General features: G+C 45.0%; 1 protein-coding gene across 4 annotated transcripts in view; it reads left to right on the forward strand.

The window, feature by feature from the left end:
- The window catches only part of LOC106561395 (SLIT-ROBO Rho GTPase-activating protein 1), a 188,674-nt gene that overhangs the window by 91,424 nt on the left and 78,191 nt on the right, over positions 1–19,059 (forward strand). For all 4 annotated transcript variants that reach the window (XR_006757068.1, XM_045688309.1, XM_045688311.1 and 1 more), the window contains exon 4: positions 7,509–7,571. Coding sequence is in view for 3 of the 4 variants with exons in the window: in XM_045688309.1 (XP_045544265.1) it covers positions 7,509–7,571 (63 nt within the window). In the remaining variant the exon portion in view is untranslated. The remainder of the gene's footprint in view (positions 1–7,508; positions 7,572–19,059) is intronic.

Here is a 19,059-nt window from a genome sequence, read left to right on the forward strand (position 1 = left end):
AAAACTGCACCAGGTACCACTAAATTGGTCTTGGCATTTGATCAAGCGCAGTGTAAAGTGTTTTAACACTTCATTAGGATTAGAGCTTGACAATTTACTGATTTACTGCCCGGCTTGGTCCATTACTAGACTAACTCCAATGACTGCTTCTACATTTACATTTACATTTACGTCATTTAGCAGACGCTCTTATCCAGAGCGACTTACAAATAGGTGCATTCAACCTTATGATATCCAGTGGAACAACCACTTTACAATAGTACATCTATATCTTTTTTTGGGGGGGGAGGGTGGGGGGGGGAGGGTTAGAAGGATTACTTTATCCTATTTCAGGTATTCCTGTATAGTATATGAGCCAATATGATTTGTGTAGCCTCTCACTAGAGTCCCAGTGTGTTTCTTCTGCCATATGGAGCAGCCACCAGAAATTGACTCCAGGGCTATGTACAGTCCCTCTCTGGGGCCTAATTAATGTTGGAGGCAACATGAAACCCATCACCCCTGGGGGGGGCTCAGTGGAATCTTGTCTCTTCCTGTCTCACTGAGATGTGGTTAGCATCACTCATAAACAGTGCACTTAAAAGGGGAAGCCCATTTGTGTTAGTCCTTTAATAAATTATCCGTGTTGGAAAAACCCCAGTTGACATTCCCCTTTAAATAATAGAGGGCAAGACCTTTAAAGGTAATCATAACATTGTATATATATACAGTACCAGTCAAAAGTTCGGACACACCTACTCATTCAAGGGTTTTTCTTAATTTATGCTATTTTCTACATTGTAGAATAATAGTGAAGACATCAAAACTATGAAATAACACATATAGAATCATATAGTAACCAAAAAAAGTGTGTAAAACATCAATATATATTTTGTATTTGAGATTCTTTGAAGTAGCCACCATTTGCCTTGATGACAGCTTTGCACACTCTTGGCATTCTCTCAACCAGCTTCACGAGGTAGTCATCTGGAATGCATTTCAATTAACAGGTGTGCCTTGTTCGAAGTGAATTTGTGGAATATCTTTCCTTAATGCGTTAGAATTTGAGATTTTTGGTTCCAACCGTCATGTCTTTGTGAGACGCAGAGTAGGTGAATGGATGATCTCAGCATGTGTGGTTCCCACAGTGAAGCATGGAGGAGGAGGAGGTGTGATGGTGTGGGGGTGCTTTGCTGGTGACACTGTCAGTGTTTTATTTAGAATTCAAGGCACACTTAACCAGTATGGCTACCACAGCATTCTGCAGCGATACGCCATCCCATCTGGTTTGCGCTTAGTGGGACTATCATCGTTTTTCAACAGGACAATGACCCATCACACCTCCAGGCTGTGTAAGGACTATTTGACCAAGAAGGAGAGTGATGGAGTGCTGCATCAGAGTTGGACCGCAGAGTGAAGGAAAAGCAGCCAACAAGTGCTCAGCATATGTGGGAACTCAAAGACTGTTGGAAAAGCATTCCAGGCAAAACTGGTTGAGAGAATGCCAAGAGGGTGCAAAGCTATGATCAAAGCAAAGGGTGGCTACTTTGAAGAATCCAAAATATATTTTGCTTTGTTTAAAACTTGTTTGGTTCCATATGTGTTATTTCAAGGTTTTGATGTCTACAATATTATTCTACAATGTTGAAAATAAAGGAAAAACCCTTGATCGAGTAGGTGTGTCCAAACTTTTGACTGGTACTGTATATACACTACCGTTCAAAAGTTTGGGGTCACTTAGAAATGTCCTTGTTTTTGAAAGAAAAGCATTTTTTTTTGTCCATTAAAATAACATCAAATTGATCACAAACACAGTATAGACATTGTTAATGTTGTAAATGACAATTGTATCTGGAAACAGTTAATTTTAAAGATTAAAGAAGCAATAAAACTGGCCTTCTTTAGACTAGTTGAGTATCTGGAGCATCAGCATTTGTGGGTTCGATTACAGGCTCAAAATGGCCAGAAACAAAGACCTTTCTTCTGAAACTCGTCAGTCAATTCTTGTTCTAAGAAATGAAGGCTATTCCATGTGAGAAATTGCCAAGAAACTGAAGATCTCGTACAATGCTGTGTACTACTCCCTTCACAGAACAGTGCAAACTGGCTCTAACCAGAATAGAAAGAGGAGTGGGAGGCCCCGGTGCACAACTGAGCAAGAGGACAAGTACATTAGAGTGTCTAGTTTGAGAAACAGACGCCTCACAATTCCTCAACTGGCAGCTTCATTAAATAGTACTGCAAAACACCAGTTTTGTATTGTATTTATTATGGATCCCCATTACTTCCTGCCAAGGTTGCATCTACTCTTCCTGGGATCCAGCAAAATTAAGGCAGTTTATACAATTTTAAAACATTACAATGCATTCACAGATATCACAACACACTGTGTGCCCTCAGGCCCCTACTCCACCACTACCACATATCTACAGTACTAAGTCCATGTGTATGTATAGTGCGTATGTTATCTGGTGTGTGTGTGTGCCAATGTTTGTGTTGCTTCACAGTCCCTGCTGTTCCATCAGGTGTTTTTTATCTGTCTTTTAACTCAAATTTTACTACTTGCGTCAGTTACTTGATGTGGAATAGAGTTCCATGTAGTCATGGCTCTAAGTGAAGTCAGCAAAAAAAGAAACGTCCTCTCACTGTCAACTGCGTTTATTTTCAGCAAACTTAACATGTGTAAATATTTGTATGAACATAAGATTCAACAACTGAGACATAAACTGAACAAGTTCCACAGACATGTGACTAACAGAAATTGAATAATGTGTCCCTGAACAAAGGGGGGGGGGGTCAAAATCAAAAGTAACAGTGGTGTGGCCACCAGCTGCATTAAGTACTGCAGTGCATCTCCTCCTCATAAACTGCACCAGATTTGCCAGTTCTTGCTGTGAGATCTTACCCCACTCTTCCACCAAGGCACCTGCAAGTTCCCGGACATTTCTGGGGGGAATGGCCCTAGCCCTCACCCTTCAATCCAACAGGTCCCAGATGTGCTCAATGGGATTGAGATCCGGGCTCTTCGCTGGCCATGGCAGAACACTGACATTCCTGTCTTGCAGGAAATCACGCACAGAACGAGCAGTATGGCTGGTGGCATTGTCATGCTGGAGGGTCATGTCAGAATGAGCCTGCAGGAAGTGTACCACATGAGGGAGGAGGATGTCTTCCCTGTAACGCACAGCGTTGAGATTGCCTGCAATGACAACAAGCTCAGTCCGATGATGCTGTGACACACCGCCCCAGACCATGATGGACCCTCCAAATCGATCCCGCTCCAGAGTACAGGCCTCGGTGTAACGCTCATTCCTTTGACGATAAACATGCATCCGACCATCATCCCTGGTGAGACAAAACCGCGACTCGTCAGTGAAGAGCACTTTTTGCAAGTCCTGTCTGGTCCAAGGACTGTGGGTTTGTGCCCATAGGCGGCGTTGTTGCCGGTAATGTCTGGTAAGGACCTGTCTTACAACAGGCCTACAAGCCCTCGGTCCAGCCTCTCTCAGCCTATTGCGGACAGTCTGAGCACTGATGGAGGGATTGTGCGTTCCTGGTGTAACTCGGGCAGTTGTTGTTGCCATCCTGTACCTGTCCCGCAGGTGTGATGTTCAGATGTACCGATCCTGTGCAGGTGTTGTTACACGTGGTCTGCCACTGTGAGGATGATAAGCTGTCAGTCCTGTCTCCGTGTAGCGCCGTCTTAGGCGTCTCACAGTACAGACATTGCAATTTATTGCCCTGGCCACATCTGCAGTCCTCATGTCTCCTTGCAGCATGCCTAAGGCACGTTCACGCAGATGAGCAGGGACCCTGGGCATCTTTATTTTGGTGTTTTTCAGAGTCTATAGAAAGGCCTCTTTAGTGTCCTAAGTTTTCATAACTGTGACCTTAATTGCCTACCGTCTGTAAGCTGTTAGTGTTTTAACGATTGTTCCACAGGTGCATGTTCATTAATTGTTTAAGGTTTATTGAATAAGCATGGGAAGCACTGTTTAAACCTTTTACAATGAAGATCTGTGAAGTTTGGATTTTTATGAATTATCTTTGAAAGACAGGGTCCTGAAAAGAGACGTTGCTTTTTTTGCTGAGATTAGTACTGTGTGCCTCCCATAGTCTGTTCTGGACTAGGGGACTGTGAAGAGACCTCTTGTGGCATGTCTTGTGGGGTATGCATGGGTGTCCGAGCTGTGTGCCAGTAGTTTAGACAGACAGCTCGGTGCATTCAACGTGACAATACCTCTCATAAATAAAAGTAGTGATGAAGTCAATCTCTCCTCCACTTTCAGCCAGGAGAGATTGGCATGCATATTATTAATATTAGCTCTTTGTGTACATCCAAGGGCCAGCCGTGCTGCCCTGTTCTGAGCCAATTGCAATTTTCCAAAGTCCTTTTTTGTGGCACTTGACCACACGGCTGAACAGTAGTCAAGGTGCGACAAAACTAGGGCCTGTAGGACCTGCCTTGTTCATAGTGTTGTTAAGAAGGCAGAGCATTGCTTTATTATAGACAGACTTCTCCCCATCTTAGCTACTATTGCATCAATATGTTTTGACCATGACAGTTTCCAATCTAGTGTTACTCCAAGCAGTTTAGTCACCCCAAATTGCTCAATTTCCACATTATTTATTACAAGATTTAGTTGAGGTTTAGGGTTTAGTGAGTGTTTTGTTCCAAATACAATGCTTTTAGTTTTAGAAATATTTAGGGCTAGCTTATTCCTTGCCACCCACTCTGAAACTAACTGCAGCTCTTTGTTGAGTGTTGCAGTCATTTCAGTCGCTGTAGTAGCTGATGTGTAAAGTGTTGAGTCATCCGCATACATAGAAACTTTGGCTTTACTCAAAGTCAGTGGCATGTCGTTAGTAACAATTTAAACAGCAAGGGGCCTAAACAGCTACCCTGGGGAATTCCTGATTCTAACTGGATTATATTTGATAGGCTTCCATTAAAGAACACCCTCTGTGTTCTGTTAGACAAGTAACTCTTTATCCACATTATAGCAGGGGGTGTAATGCCATAACACATATGTTTTTCCAGCAGCGGACTATGATCAATAATGTCAAAAGCTGCACTGAAGTCTAACAAGACAGCCCCCATAATCATTTTGTCACCAATTTCTCTCAGCCAATCATCAGTCATTTGTGTAAGTGCTGTGCTTGTTGAGTGTCCTTCCTATAAGCATGCTGAAATTCTGTTGTCAATTTGTTTACTGTGAAATAGTACTGTATCTGGTCAAACACCATTTTTTCCAGAAGTTTACTAAGGGTTGGTAACAGGCTGATTGGTCGGCTATTTGAGCCAGTAAATGGGGCTTTACTATTCTTGGGTAGTGGAATGACTTTAGCTTCCCTCCAGGCCTGAGGGCACATGCTCTCTAGTAGGCTTAAATTGAAGATGTGGCAAATAGGAGTGGCAATATCGTCTGCTATTATCCTCAGTAATTTTTCATCTAGATTGTCAGACCCTGGTGGCTTGTCATTGTTGATAAAAATAAATAAAAAATCACCTCTTCCACACTGACTTTACGGAATTCAAAAGTACAATTCTTGTCTTTCATAATTTGGTCCGATATACTTGGATGTGTAGTGTCAGCATTTGTTGCTGGCATGTTATCCCTAAGTTTCCTTATATTGCAAATGAAAAAGTCATTAAAGTTGTTTGCAATATCAGTGGGCTTTGTGATGAATGAGCCATCTGATTCAATGAATGAAGGAGCCGAGTTAGCTTTTTCCCCCAAAAATGTAATTTTTTCAAAATTCCAGTCTCAACGTCAACAGTGAAGAGGCGACTCCGGGATGCTTGCCTTCTAGGCAGAGTTCCTCTGTCCAGTGTATGTGTTATTTTGCCCATCTTAATCTTTACTTTTTATTGGCCAGTCTGAGATATAGCTTTTTCTTTGCAACTCCTGATATTCAATAAAAAGTCTGCCGTTTCCAGCTTCAATAGTCATTTACAACATTAACAATGTCTACACTGTATTTCTTATCAAGTTGATGTTATTTTAATGGACAAAAAATTAGCGTTTCTTTCAAAAACAAGAATTTCTAAATGACCCCAAACTTGTGAACCATTGTGTGTATTTTTTTTGTTGCAGCCTGTTTCACATATTTGGGCAAGAGGAATGATTTCACCAGTCCATAATTTACCTGGCCCAAAACTCAGTGCCACAACCAGCTTATAGATTCTGCTCTTCATTCTCTGTGTGTGAGAGCACCCTAACTTCAGCTTAGGTGACTTAGCTCTATTTATACATGGCTAAGTCTATTTGTCCGGTGCCTGTCTGTGTGGTAATATGTAAGTAAAAGAGAGAACTGGCTTAGTAGGTGTAGGCCAGTGCCAGGACAGGTGTGGGCTGTACTGGGTCAGCCAGAGGAGACTGATTGATTTACTTAATTACGCACACATGCACAAACACACACACAGAACGAGGGCTAATCCTCTATGGTTTACGTCCACATGTCTGGACTGGACACCACCTCTTCTACCAGTCAGTCAGCAGGACTTACAGTAGAGCAGAGCTCCCTTTGTGATGGACCTGTGTTTGTTTGTGCCCTGACTTCCTCCTTCAAACAATCATAGATGCTCTAACTAAGGGTTTCACCCTAACCATGGCTTAGTTGCAGATCTGTTGGTCCTTTAGCCAACTCCCCTGGTATGCTGTGTTTGTTGTCATGCCAAACATGTATGGCATGACTACAAGAGCGTTAGAGGTGTTGGCTAAAGCATATTATTCAGATATGGCGGCTAGGCTAGAGAGTCCCGACTCCAACCCATGACGTTCCTTTGGAGTGTTGTTGACTGTGTCTGCAGTGGCTCACTCTAACATGGGTGTTTGTGGCAACTAGGATGTGTGCTGATCCACCTGGATCAGGGAGGTTGGTGACCTCAGCAGAGACACTTCCTTATCGGTTACGGCGTCATGCCCATACAGGAAACCACAGTTGTGGTGGGATAGATCATGTTTTCACAGCCCTCTCAGGGCCCATTACTGGGAAAGGCCTCCACAATGAGTTAGGGGCCAGATAATGGGGTTTGTGTGAGACTGAGTGGAAGACTGTGTGATAATGCCCAGGTAATACATAAGTTGAATGGGATATCCATGTGCCTTGTCACATCTTATACAACGGGTGGGTCTAATCCTGAATGCTGGTTGATTAGAACCGCATTCCTGCCGGTGTCTATTCCGCATCTGGTCCGCACGCTGCCAGTTTGAGACCCCTGCTTTAACTCTGCATCAATCAAATAACTGTTATTTCCCTGTAGGGAGAATCTCAGAAATATTAATTGTGGGCTCATGTCTGATGGCAGATTTAATTAATTCATTTGAGATCTCTCTCACGCCATGCAGACGGATGGCTCTATGGGCAACTCTCTCTTTTTGATGACCTCATTGCAGGTCTCAGTGCCCTACTATATTCCCAACTCTGTATGCTTGTTTGTTCCATGTGACAATGTATGAATATGTGACTGTTCTGCAAAGATGATAGATGTCTCGCATTGAACACGTTCTTTCTCTCTTTTTCAGAGTAAGGAGATAACGTTTCAGCTTCAGGAAGACTTGATGAAGGTCCTCAACGAGCTCTACACTGTAAGTTTGAATGTGTAATTTAATTGACTGTTTCCTGACTTACTATATCACCACAGTTAGAGCAAGGAGCCAGATCTCTCACAGGATGTAGAAATCTGAAGCATCCGTTTAGAACTTCTTCCCACCACCAATTATGTCCAGTGGTGGGAAGTGGGAGAAGATGGAGCTAGGTGAAACATGGTCGACATTCTGCCAATTTCTTATCGATGAAACATCCGATCTCAATACAGTTTTCTGTTCCCAAATCTAGAATCCGTTACGAACAGAGTGGACAAAGTTTTATTGACTTGACCATTTCTCGTTTCTAAAAACTGCATTGTTTAAAAGGAATGCAAGGGTGAATTGAGTTATTGCACAAGTGCACTTCACAGATTAGGCGTTCCCTAACGGAAATAAAGTGCATTCGGAAAGTATTCAGACCCCTTCCCTTTTTCCACATTTTGTTTCGTTACAGCCTTATTCTAAAATGTATCAAATAATTTTTTTCTCAACGATATACACACAATACCCCATAATGACAAAGCAAAAACGTATTTTTCGCATTTTTTTGCTAATGTATTAAAAATAAAAAACATCCTTTATTTACATAAGTATTCAGACACCTTGCTATGAGACCTGAAATTGAGCTCTGGGGAAGGGTACCAAAAAATGTCTGCAGCATTGAAGGTCCCCAAGAACACAGTGGCCTCCATCATTCTTAAATGGAAGATATTTGGAACCACCGAGACTCTTCCTAGAGCTGAACGCACCGGCCAAACTGCGCAATCGAGGGAAAAGGGCCTTGGTCAGGGAGGTGACCAAGAACCTGATGGTCACTCTGACAGAGCTCCAGAGTTCTCCTGTGGAAATGGGAAGGACAACTATCTCTGCAGCACTCCACCAATCAGGCCTTTATGGTAGAGTAGCCAGATGGAAGCCACTCCTCAGTAAAAACACCTCAGACTGGGGTGAAGGTTCACCTTCCAACAGGACAACAACCCTAAGCACACAGCCATTCAACGCAGGAGTGTCTGCGGAACAAGTTTATGAATGTCCTTGAGAGGCCCGGCCAGAGCCCGGACTTGAACCCGATCGAACATCCCTGGAGAGGCCTGAAAATAGCTGTGCAGCGACGCTTCCCATCCAACTTGACATTAGCTTGAGAGGATCCGAAGAGAAGAATGAGAGAAACTCCACAAATACAGGTGTGCCAAGCTTGTAGCGTCATACCCAAGAAGACTTGAGGCTGTAATCGTTGTCAAAGGTGCTTCAACAAAGTACTGAGTAAAAGGGTCTGAATACTTACAGTACCAGTCAAATTTTTGGACACACCTACTTACTTACTAAGGGTTTTTCTTTATTGTTACTATTTTCTACATTGTAAAATAATAGTGGAGCTCAAAACTATGAATTAACACATATGGAATCATGTCGTAACTAAAAAAGTGTTAAACAAATCAATATATTTGAGATTCTTCAAAGTAACCACCCTTTGCCTTGATGACAGCTTTGCACACAATTAGCATTCTCTCAACAAGCTTCAACTGGAATGCTTTTCCAACAGTCTTGAAGGAGTTCCCACATATGCTGAGCACTTGTTGGCTACTTTTCCTTCACTCTGCAGTCCAACTCATCCCAAACCATCTCAATTGGGTTGAGGTCTGGTGATTGATGTAGGCCAGGTCATCTGATGCAGCACTCCATCACTCTCCTCCTGATAGGCCCACTAAGCGCAAGCCAGATGGGATGGCGTATTACTGCAGAATGCAGAAGTGTGCCTTGAATTCTAAATTAATCACTGACAGTGTCACCAGCAAAGCACCATCACACCACCACCTCCATCCTTCACGGTGGGAACCACACATGCGGAGATCATCCGTTCACCTACTCTGCGTCTAACAAAGCCACAATGTTTGGAACCAAAAATCTAAAATATGGAATCATCAGACCATAGGACAGATTTCCACCGGTCTAATGTCCATTGCTCGTGTTTCTTGGCCCAAGCAAGTCTCTTCTTCTTATTGGTGTCCTTTAGTAGTGGTTTCTTTGCAGCAATCAAATCAAATTGTATTGGTCACATACACGTGATTAGTAGATGTTATTTCGGGTGTAGCTAAATGTCTAACAAATTACACAACATATACCCAATACACACAAATCTAAGTAGGAATGAAATAAGACTCTTTACAGATGGACGAGCGACGTCAGAATGGAGCGGACTAAGATACAGTAGAATAGTATAGAATACAGTATATACATATGAGATGAGTAATGCAAGATATGTTTTTTTTGTTTTTTGTATTATCTTTATTTCAACAGGGAAAGCAGACTGAGACCTGGATCTCTTTTACGGCTGTGCCCTGTGTAAACATGTTGACATGTACAGTTTTAGGCATACAGACAAGAACATTTCAAACATACAAAACAAAGACACAATTCAACAGAAACAATCACAGACAACATCATATTGATCCTCCATAACATTTTTAAAATGGGCAAGGGACACCAGAGTGTCTAACTTAAGTTGGATCTGCAGTTTGTTCCATAAATAAGGTGCAAAGGAACTAAAGGCAGTCCTACCCAACTCTGTGGAGACCGCAGGAGTCTCTAATGTAATCCACATCTGTGATCTGGTTTTAAAATTAGTATATCTAGTGGAAATTAATGATGATATATATGGAGGTAGTTTTAAAAGAAGTGCTTTATAAATAAACAAGAGAGCATGTTGCTCTCGCCTCACAGATAGAGAGGCCCAACCCACATGTTGATATAGGATACAGTGATGAGTTTTGTAACTATCACCGTGATAAACCTGAGTGCACAATGGTAAATAGCATCCAGTGGTTTTAATGTGTTTGTCACGTCCTGGGCAGTATAAGGGTTAATTGTCATTGTAGTTTGGTCAGGACGTGGCAGAGGGTATTCGTTTTATGTGGTTCGGGGTGGTGTGTTTGTTGAAGGGGCATTTGATTTAAGTATTCCGGGGTTTTTGGGCACTGTTTGATTTTCATGTATTCTATGTTTAGTCTAGTGTGTCTGTTTCTATGTTTGGTTAATTGGGGTTGGGACTCTCAGTTGAAGGCAGGTGTTGTCTATTTGCCTTTGATTGAGAGTCCCATATATTAGGGTGTGTTTGTGTTTGTCATTTGTGGGAGATTGTTCTGTGTTTAGCCTTGTGCCTTACCAGACTGTTTTGTTGATCGTTCGTTCTTTTGTTATTTTTGTGTTCATTTTGAATTTATTAAAACGTGAAGATGAGCATACACATACCTGCTGCATTTTGGTCTCATCACTACGACAACTGTGACAGAATCTCCCACCAAACCAGGACCAAGCAGCAGAGGAAGGAGCAGAGGGAATTTGAGTTGGACTATGGTGAGAGATGGACTTGGGAGGAGATCTTGGGAGGAGAAGGCTCCTACACTTGGGAGGAGATCCAAGCAGGAAAGGATCGCCTTCCATGGGGACAGGTGGTAAGAGAGAGGGAGGAAAGGCGAAAGGCTGGTAAGGACCGGGAACGTTACCGAGGAACACGACTGGCGTTGAAGCACGAGAGGCACCCCCAATAATTTTTTTGGGGGGGCACACGGGTAGTTTGGCTAGGCCAAGGAAGAGCCAGAAGCCAGCTACCCGTGGTTATATGGAGGAGCGTATGAGGTGGAGGGCGCCATGTTTCGCTGAAGAGCGCATTATCTCACCCATACGCACGCACAGTCCGGTGCGCGTTATTCCAGCCCCTCGCAGGTGCCGTGCTAGAGTGGGCATCCAGCCTGGTAGGAGGATGCCTGCGCAGCGCATCTGGTCGCCGGTACGCCTCCGAGGACCAGGCTACCCAACTCCCGCTCTACGCACGGCTACCATCAGGCCCTTGCACAGCCCAGTCCGCCCTGTACAAGCACCCCGCTCGTACAGGGCTACTAGTTCCATCCAGCCAGGACGGGTTGTGCAGGAGGTAAGATCAAGACTGCCTGTGCGCCTCCATAGCCCGGTGTTTCCAGTTCCTGTCTCTCGTGCGGACCCGGAAGTGCGTCAGCCCAGTCCGACTCGTCCTGTTCCCGCTCCCCGCACTAGCCTGGAGGTACGTGTTCCCAGTCTGGTACATTCACTACCAGCACCACGCACCAGGCTTCAAGTGCGTCATCCCAGTCCGACGTCGCCAGGGCTGCCCGTCAGTCAAGAGTCGCCAGAGCTACCCGTCAGTCAAGAGACGCCAGAGCTGCCCGTCAGTCAAGAGTCGCCAGAGCTGCCCGTCAGTCAAGAGTCGCCAGAGCTGCCCGTCAGTCAAGAGTCGCTAGAGCTGCCCGTCAGTCAAGAGTCGCCAGAGCCGCCCGTCAGTCAAGAGTCGCCAGAGCCGCCCGTCAGTCAAGAGCCGCCCGTCAGTCAAGAGTCGCCAGAGCCGCCCGTCAGTCAAAAGTCGCCAGAGCCGCCCGTCAGTCAAGAGTCGCCAGAGCCGCCCGCCAGTCAGGAGCCGCCAGGGCCGCCCGCCAGTCAGGAGCCGCCAGGGCCGCCCGCCAGTCAGGAGCCGCCAGGGCCGCCCAGACTGCCCGGAGCCGCCAGGGCCGGCCAGACTGCCCGGAGCCGCCAGAGCTGGCCAGACTGCCCGGAGCCGCCAGAGCCGGCCAGACTGCCCGGAGCCGCCAGAGCCGGCCAGACTGCCCGGAGCCGCCAGAGCCGGCCAGACTGCCCGGAGCCGCCAGAGTGGCCAGACTGCCCGGCGCCGCCAGAGTGGCCCATCTGCCCAGAGTCTGCCGATGACCAAAACCCAAGGGAGTCTAGCAGCAACCTTGAACTGAGTAAGCCTGACAATTCAGAACTTAAAGAGATTAACTGTTTAATTGCTGAGTCTGCATACAGGGTGGAGAGGTGGAGGTCTGCCCATGATCCGGAGCAGGGGGAGTCTGCCTACGGTCCGAGGCTGATCGGGTCGGTCGGCACTCTGGAGGACAATAGGCCGAAGCCTGAACCACCACCTGCATAGGTGGGTTGGGGAAGGGGGGTGTAGCACAAGTGCCGTCGGTGACGGCAGCCACCCTCCCTTCCCTCCCTTTAGTTTAGGGGGATTTTTTTGTTGTTGTTTGGGGTTTTTGTTATTCTTGAGGTGCTTCCGGGGTTAGCACCTTTGGGGGGGGGGGTACTGTCACGTCCTGGCCAGTATAAGGGTTAATTGTCATTGTAGTTTGGTCAGGACGTGGCAGAGGGTATTCGTTTTATGTGGTTCGGGGTGGTGTGTTTGTTGAAGGGGCATTTGATTTAAGTATTCCGGGGTTTTTGGGCACTGTTTGATTTTCATGTATTCTATGTTTAGTCTAGTATGTCAGTTTCTATCAAATCAAATTTATTTTTATATAGCCCTTCGTACATCAGCTGATATTCTCAAAGTGCTGTACAGAAACCCAGCCTAAAACCCCAAACAGCAAGCAAAGCATGTGAAAGAAGCACGGTGGCTAGGAAAAACTCCCTAGGAAAAACTCCCTAGAAAGGCCAAAAACCTAGGAAGAAACCTAGAGAGGAACCAGGCTATGAGGGGTGGCCAGTCCTCTTCTGGCTGTGCAGGGTGGATATTATAACAGAACATGGTCAAGATGTTAAAATGTTCATAAATGACCAGCATGGTCAAATAATAATAATCATAGTAGTTGTCGAGGGTGCAACAAGCACGTCCGGTGAACAGGTCAGGGTTCCATAGCCGCAGGCAGAACAGTTGAAACTGGAGCAGCAGCACGGCCAGGTGGACTGGGGACAGCAAGGAGTCATCATACCAGGTAGTCCTGAGGCATGGTCCTAGGGCTCAGGTCCTCCGAGAGAAAGACAGAAAGAGAGAAAGAGAGAATTAGAGAGAGCATATTTAAATACACACAGGACACCGGATAAGACAAGAGAAATACTCCAGATGTAACAGACTGACCCTAGCCCCCCGACACATAAACTACTGCAGCATAAATGCTGGAGGCTGAGACAGGAGGGATCAGAAGACACTGTGGCCCCATCCGATGATACCCCCGGACAGGGCCAAACAGGCAGGATATAACCCCACCCACTTTGCCAAAGCACATCTATGTTTGGTTAATTGGGGTTGGGACTCTCAGTTGAAGGCAGGTGTTGTCTATTTGCCTTTGATTGAGAGTCCCATATATTAGGGTGTGTTTGTGTTTGTCATTTGTGGGAGATTGTTCTGTGTTTAGCCTTGTGCCTTACCAGACTGTTTTGTTGATCGTTCGTTCTTTTGTTATTTTTGTGTTCATTTTGAATTTATTAAAACGTGAAGATGAGCATACACATACCTGCTGCATTTTGGTCTCATCACTACGACAACTGTGACAGTGTTTGCCGATGCATGCATATAGATAATATCACCATAATCTAAAACAGACATAAAATGTTATTAAGTGACTAGTGAGTCTCCTCTAAACAGTTTATGTTGAGATGTGTTTGTTACTTGAACTCTGTAAATAATTTATTTAGGCTGCAATTTCTGAGGCTGGTAACTCTAATGAAGTTATCTTCTGCAGCAGAGTTAACTCTGGTTCCTGTGGCAGTCCTCATGAGAGCCAGTTTCATCATAGAGCTTGATGGTTTTTGCGACTGCACTTGAAGAAACTTTCAAAATACTTGACATTTTCTGGATTGACTGACATTCATGTCTTACAGTAATGATGGATTGTCGTTTCTCTTTGCTTATGTGAGCTGTTCTTGCCATAATATGGACTTGGTCTTTTACCAAATAGGGCTATGTAATGTATACCATTTGTGGAAAGAAATTCCACTTTTACCAAGGCAAACCTGTTAATTGAAATGCATTCCAGGTGACTACCTCATGAAGCTGGTTGAGAGAATGCCAAGAGTGTGCAAAGCTTCATCAAGGCAAATGGTGACTACTTTGAAGAATCTCAAGTATAAAATATATTTGGATTTGTTTTACACACTTTCTTTGGTTACTACATGATTCTATATGTGTAATTTCATAGTTTTGATGTCTTCACTATTATTCTATAGTGTAGAAAATAGTAAAAATCAAGAAAAACTATTGAATGAGTAGGTGTGTCCAAACTTTTGACCGGTACTGTATGTAAATGTGATATTTCAGTTTTTTAATTTTCAAAACCTGTTTTTGCTTTGTCATTATGGGATATTTTGTGTAGATTGATGAGGGGGAAAAAAATGATTTATCCATTTTAGAATAAGGTTGTAACGTTACAAAATGTGGAAAAAGTCAAGGGCTCTGAATGCACTGAATGCAAATACATACGCGCCAATAGGATCTCTCTAGCTCGTGCTTGGCTCTGCCCACCTCCTTGCTTGTTCTGCCCACTATGTGGTCAGATGAAGCAGATGCTAAGCTACAGGACTGTTTTGCTAGCACATTCTGGAATGTGTTCTGGGATTCCTCCGATGGCATAGAGGAGTACACCACATCAGTCATTGGTTTCATCAATAAGTGCATTGATGACCTCGTTCCCACAGTGACCATATGTTCATACCCCATCCAGAAGTGGATTAGAGGCAACATCCGCACAGAGCTAACTGCTAGAGCTGCCGCTTTCAAGGAGTGGGACTCTAACCCGGAAGCTTATAAGAAATCCCGCTATGCCCTCCGCCGAACCATCAAACAGGCAAGCGTCAATATAGGACTAAGATCGAATCGTACAACACTGGCTCTGACGCTCGTCAGATGTGGGAGGGCTTGCAAACAATTACAGACTACAAAGGGAAGCACAGCCGAGAGCTGCCCAGTGACACGAGCATACCAGACGAGCTAAACTACTTCTATGCCCGCTTCGTGGCAAATTACACTGAAACATAAGAGCACCAGCTGTTTCTGAAGACTGTGAGATCACGCTCTCTGCAGCTGATGTGAGTAAGACTTTTAAACAGGTCAACATGTTTTAAGTAGACCACCATAGTGCCTGTGCCCAAGAACACTAAGGTAACCTGCCTAAATGACTACTGACCCGTAGCACTCACGTCTGTAGCCGTGAAGTGCTTTGAAAGGCTGGTCATGGCTCACATCAACACCATCATCCCAGAAATCCAAGACCCACTCCAATTTGCATACCACCCCAACAGATCCACAGATGACACAATCTCTATTGCAGTCCACGCTGCCCTTTCACACCTGGACAAAAGGAACACCTATGTGAGAATGCTATTCATTGACTACAGCTCAGCGTTCAACACCATAGTGCCCTCAAAGCTCATCACTAAGCTAAGGACCCTGGGACTAAACACCTCCCTCTGCAACTTGATCCTGGACTTCCTGACGGGCCGACCCAGATGGTAAGGGTAGGTAACAACACATCCGCCACGCTGATCCTCAACACAGGGGCCCCTTGGGTGCATGCGCAGTCCCCTCTCCTGTACTCCCTGTTCACTCATGACTGCACGGCCAGGCACGACTTCAACACCATCATTAAGTTTGCAGATGGCACAACAGTGGTAGGCCTGATCACCAATGACGAGACAGCTTATAGGGAGGAGTTCAGAGACCTGGCCGTCTGGTGCCAGGACAACAACCTCTGTCTCAACGTGATCAAGACAAAGGAGATGATTGTGGACTACAGGAAAAAGATGACCGTGCACCCTCACAAATTCTCATCGACAGGGCTGCAGTGGAGCTGGTTGAGAGTTTCAAGTTCCTTGGTGTCCACATCACCAACAAACTAACATGGTCCAAACACACCAAGACAGTCATGAAGATGGCACTACAAAACCTATGCCCCCTCAGGAGATTGAAAAGATTTGGCATGGGTCCTCAGATCCTCAAAATGTTATACAGCTGCACCACCAAGAGCATCTTGACTGGTTGCATCACTGCCTGGTATGGCAACTGCTCGGCCTCCAACCTTAAGGCACTACAGAGGGTAGTGTGTACGGCCCAGTACATCACTGGGGCCAAGCTTCCTGCCATCTGGGACCACTATACCAGGCGGGGTCAGAGGTAGGCACAAAAAATTGTCAAAGACTCCAGCCACCCTTGTCATAGACTGTTCTCCCTGCTACCGCACGGCAAGTGGTACCGGAGCACCAAATCTCGCTCCAAAAGGCTTCTTAACAGCTTCTACCCCCAAGCCATAAGACTCCTGAACATCTACTCAAATGGCTACCCAGACCCCCCCCCCGCAGCTAGTCTCTGTTGTTATCATCTATGCATAGTCACTTTAATAACTCTACCTGCATGTACAAACTACCTCAACTAACCGGTGCCCCCGCATATTGACTCTGTACCGATACCCCCCTGTTAAAAGTCTCGCTATTGTTACTTTACTGCTGCTCTTTAATTACTTGTTACTTTTATTACTTTTATTACGTCCTGACCAGTAAAGGGGTCATTTTGTTATTGTAGTTGGTCAGGACGTGGCAGGGGTGTGTTTGTTTTGTGTTGTTGGGTTTTTTGGGTTAGTTCTATGTTATGTATTTCTATGTTTGATTTTCTAGTATTTCTATTTCTATGTGGTATTGTTTGGGATTGGACTGTAATTGGAGGCAGCTGTATCTCGTTGCCTCTGATTAGAGGCCATATTTAAGTAGGGGTTTTTGTCTTGTGTTTTGTGGGTGGTTGTTCCATGTATAGTCAGAGTACCTTACAGGACTGTTTTTCGTCGTTCTTTTGTTCAGTGGGCATTTCTTTAATAAATCAAGAAGATGGTTCACATACCCGCTGCAGTTTGGTCCGATCATTACGACGCTTATGACAGACTGGTCGTTTATGTACTTTCCCATTTCATCTGGTGGCCATACTATCTGCTTCATTAGACTTTCTAACCTTCTGATGTTGATTTTGTTAGAAGCATAGTTTGATCAATGGCTAGAGAGCAGTTGGGATCTTTCATTGACCAGAAACTAAGCCAAACACTGGAACACATAATATTCCAGTGTTATTTTAACCTAGGGTTTATTTTTTTGAGTGCATTAATATCGCAATCCGTCCCCTATTCCCATGCCACAGGGGATAGAGGCCCCTAATGTTGTGACTTAGAAATGCTGCTGCAAACTAAACTAGTTGAGGGCAAGATAAATAGAGTTGATCTATGGCACTTTGAACTGCTATGAAATGTTAGTCCTTGTGCAGTATGCACCACCATATTAGATGAGTTCCCTGTTAACATGGACACAACTACCTTCTTTACAAATCTCTCACCCATCCTCAATCATGAGGTAGTGAATGTGTGGCTCATTCTCAACCAGCCGACCACAGCCCTCCACGTCAGGTCAATAACGTCAAATGAACTTAATCACTCTGCACTGGTTTGGTCAGTGGTCAGGGACAATTCCAATAATCGATTCCGATGTGTAACCACAAAACCGATGTCATGCTATGATTACAGCATTGATTGTTATGGTAAAACCCAAGGAACAGATGGGGAACAGTTACTCTGTTGTCCCAGGAGACATTCAGCAGGGGTTCAACTTCCCTGTAGCGGAATGAAGATTATGTTGTGTTATACTTACAATCATCCATGACACGTGTAACGGCCACAGCTCAAAGTGTGTTAGTCTCTCTTGCTGCAGCTCAATTTGACCTGATTTACCCCTTGGTGCAGAAAACACACACACACACACACACACACACACACACACACACACACACACACACACACACACACACACACACACACACACACACACACACACACACTCAGTAGGCGATTGCATCACACAGCCACAGGGGCCTGTGTGGCCAGGGCCTGTGAAATAACAGGTCTGGTCCCAGTCCTTCTAAATCTGTCCCTCTAAAAGAAGCAGGGGAGAGTCAAAGTAAACACACCAGTGGTGCTCCAGACCAGTAAGTGAGGAGTATGGCTGCGGTTGGTCGCCCCTCTCTGGCTCTCCACTGGTCCCTATTACGTGGCTCTGGCCACCAGCACAAAATGAACAGGGCGAAGTCTGTTGTTGTTCCACCCATTACCAAAATATATTTTTTGGGGGGGTGGAAAGGAGGTGTTTAGGTTTTAAACACAGTCTGTATTTTCATTCCGATTTGAGGTTATAATGTATACCGGCCGGTGGGACTGTAATTTACTCTACACAGAGTCTGTTCATTCTGTGTTATGCCGCATGATCTCTTTTATTTGTTCCATCTGCTTTGGGGTGACTATCTTCAGTGGCTTGGCAGGGGATGGCAATAGTTCTGTTTGTGCCATCCTGCCAACTCCATTGCTACTGTATCATTGTCTGTTGGCAAGACAGCACATATAAATCTGGGACTCAGGCTAGGGCTGGCCTGCCACCGCAGGGGAAAGGGTGCTGGTTCTCTCCGACCCAGCGGGCCACAGTGACAGCCAGGCTAAGGCCTCTCCCCAGCAGCCTTCTGGCAGTACTGCCCCCATCCTGCTGTCCACACTGTTCATGACCTCTAAAGATCCTGAAAGAAAGAAATGTGTGTTTGTCAAAGTTCAGAGATCTTATCGCTTTTGAATGGTTTAACAAGCTAGCTGATTGAGACCGGAGGAAACCAATTTTTACAAAAACTTTACTAGAGTGCGTAGGTTAGTTGTGACCAGGGCTCTAAAAT

This window comes from Salmo salar, chromosome ssa10 (assembly GCF_905237065.1).
Source record: "Salmo salar chromosome ssa10, Ssal_v3.1, whole genome shotgun sequence".
Taxonomy (NCBI): domain Eukaryota; kingdom Metazoa; phylum Chordata; class Actinopteri; order Salmoniformes; family Salmonidae; genus Salmo; species Salmo salar.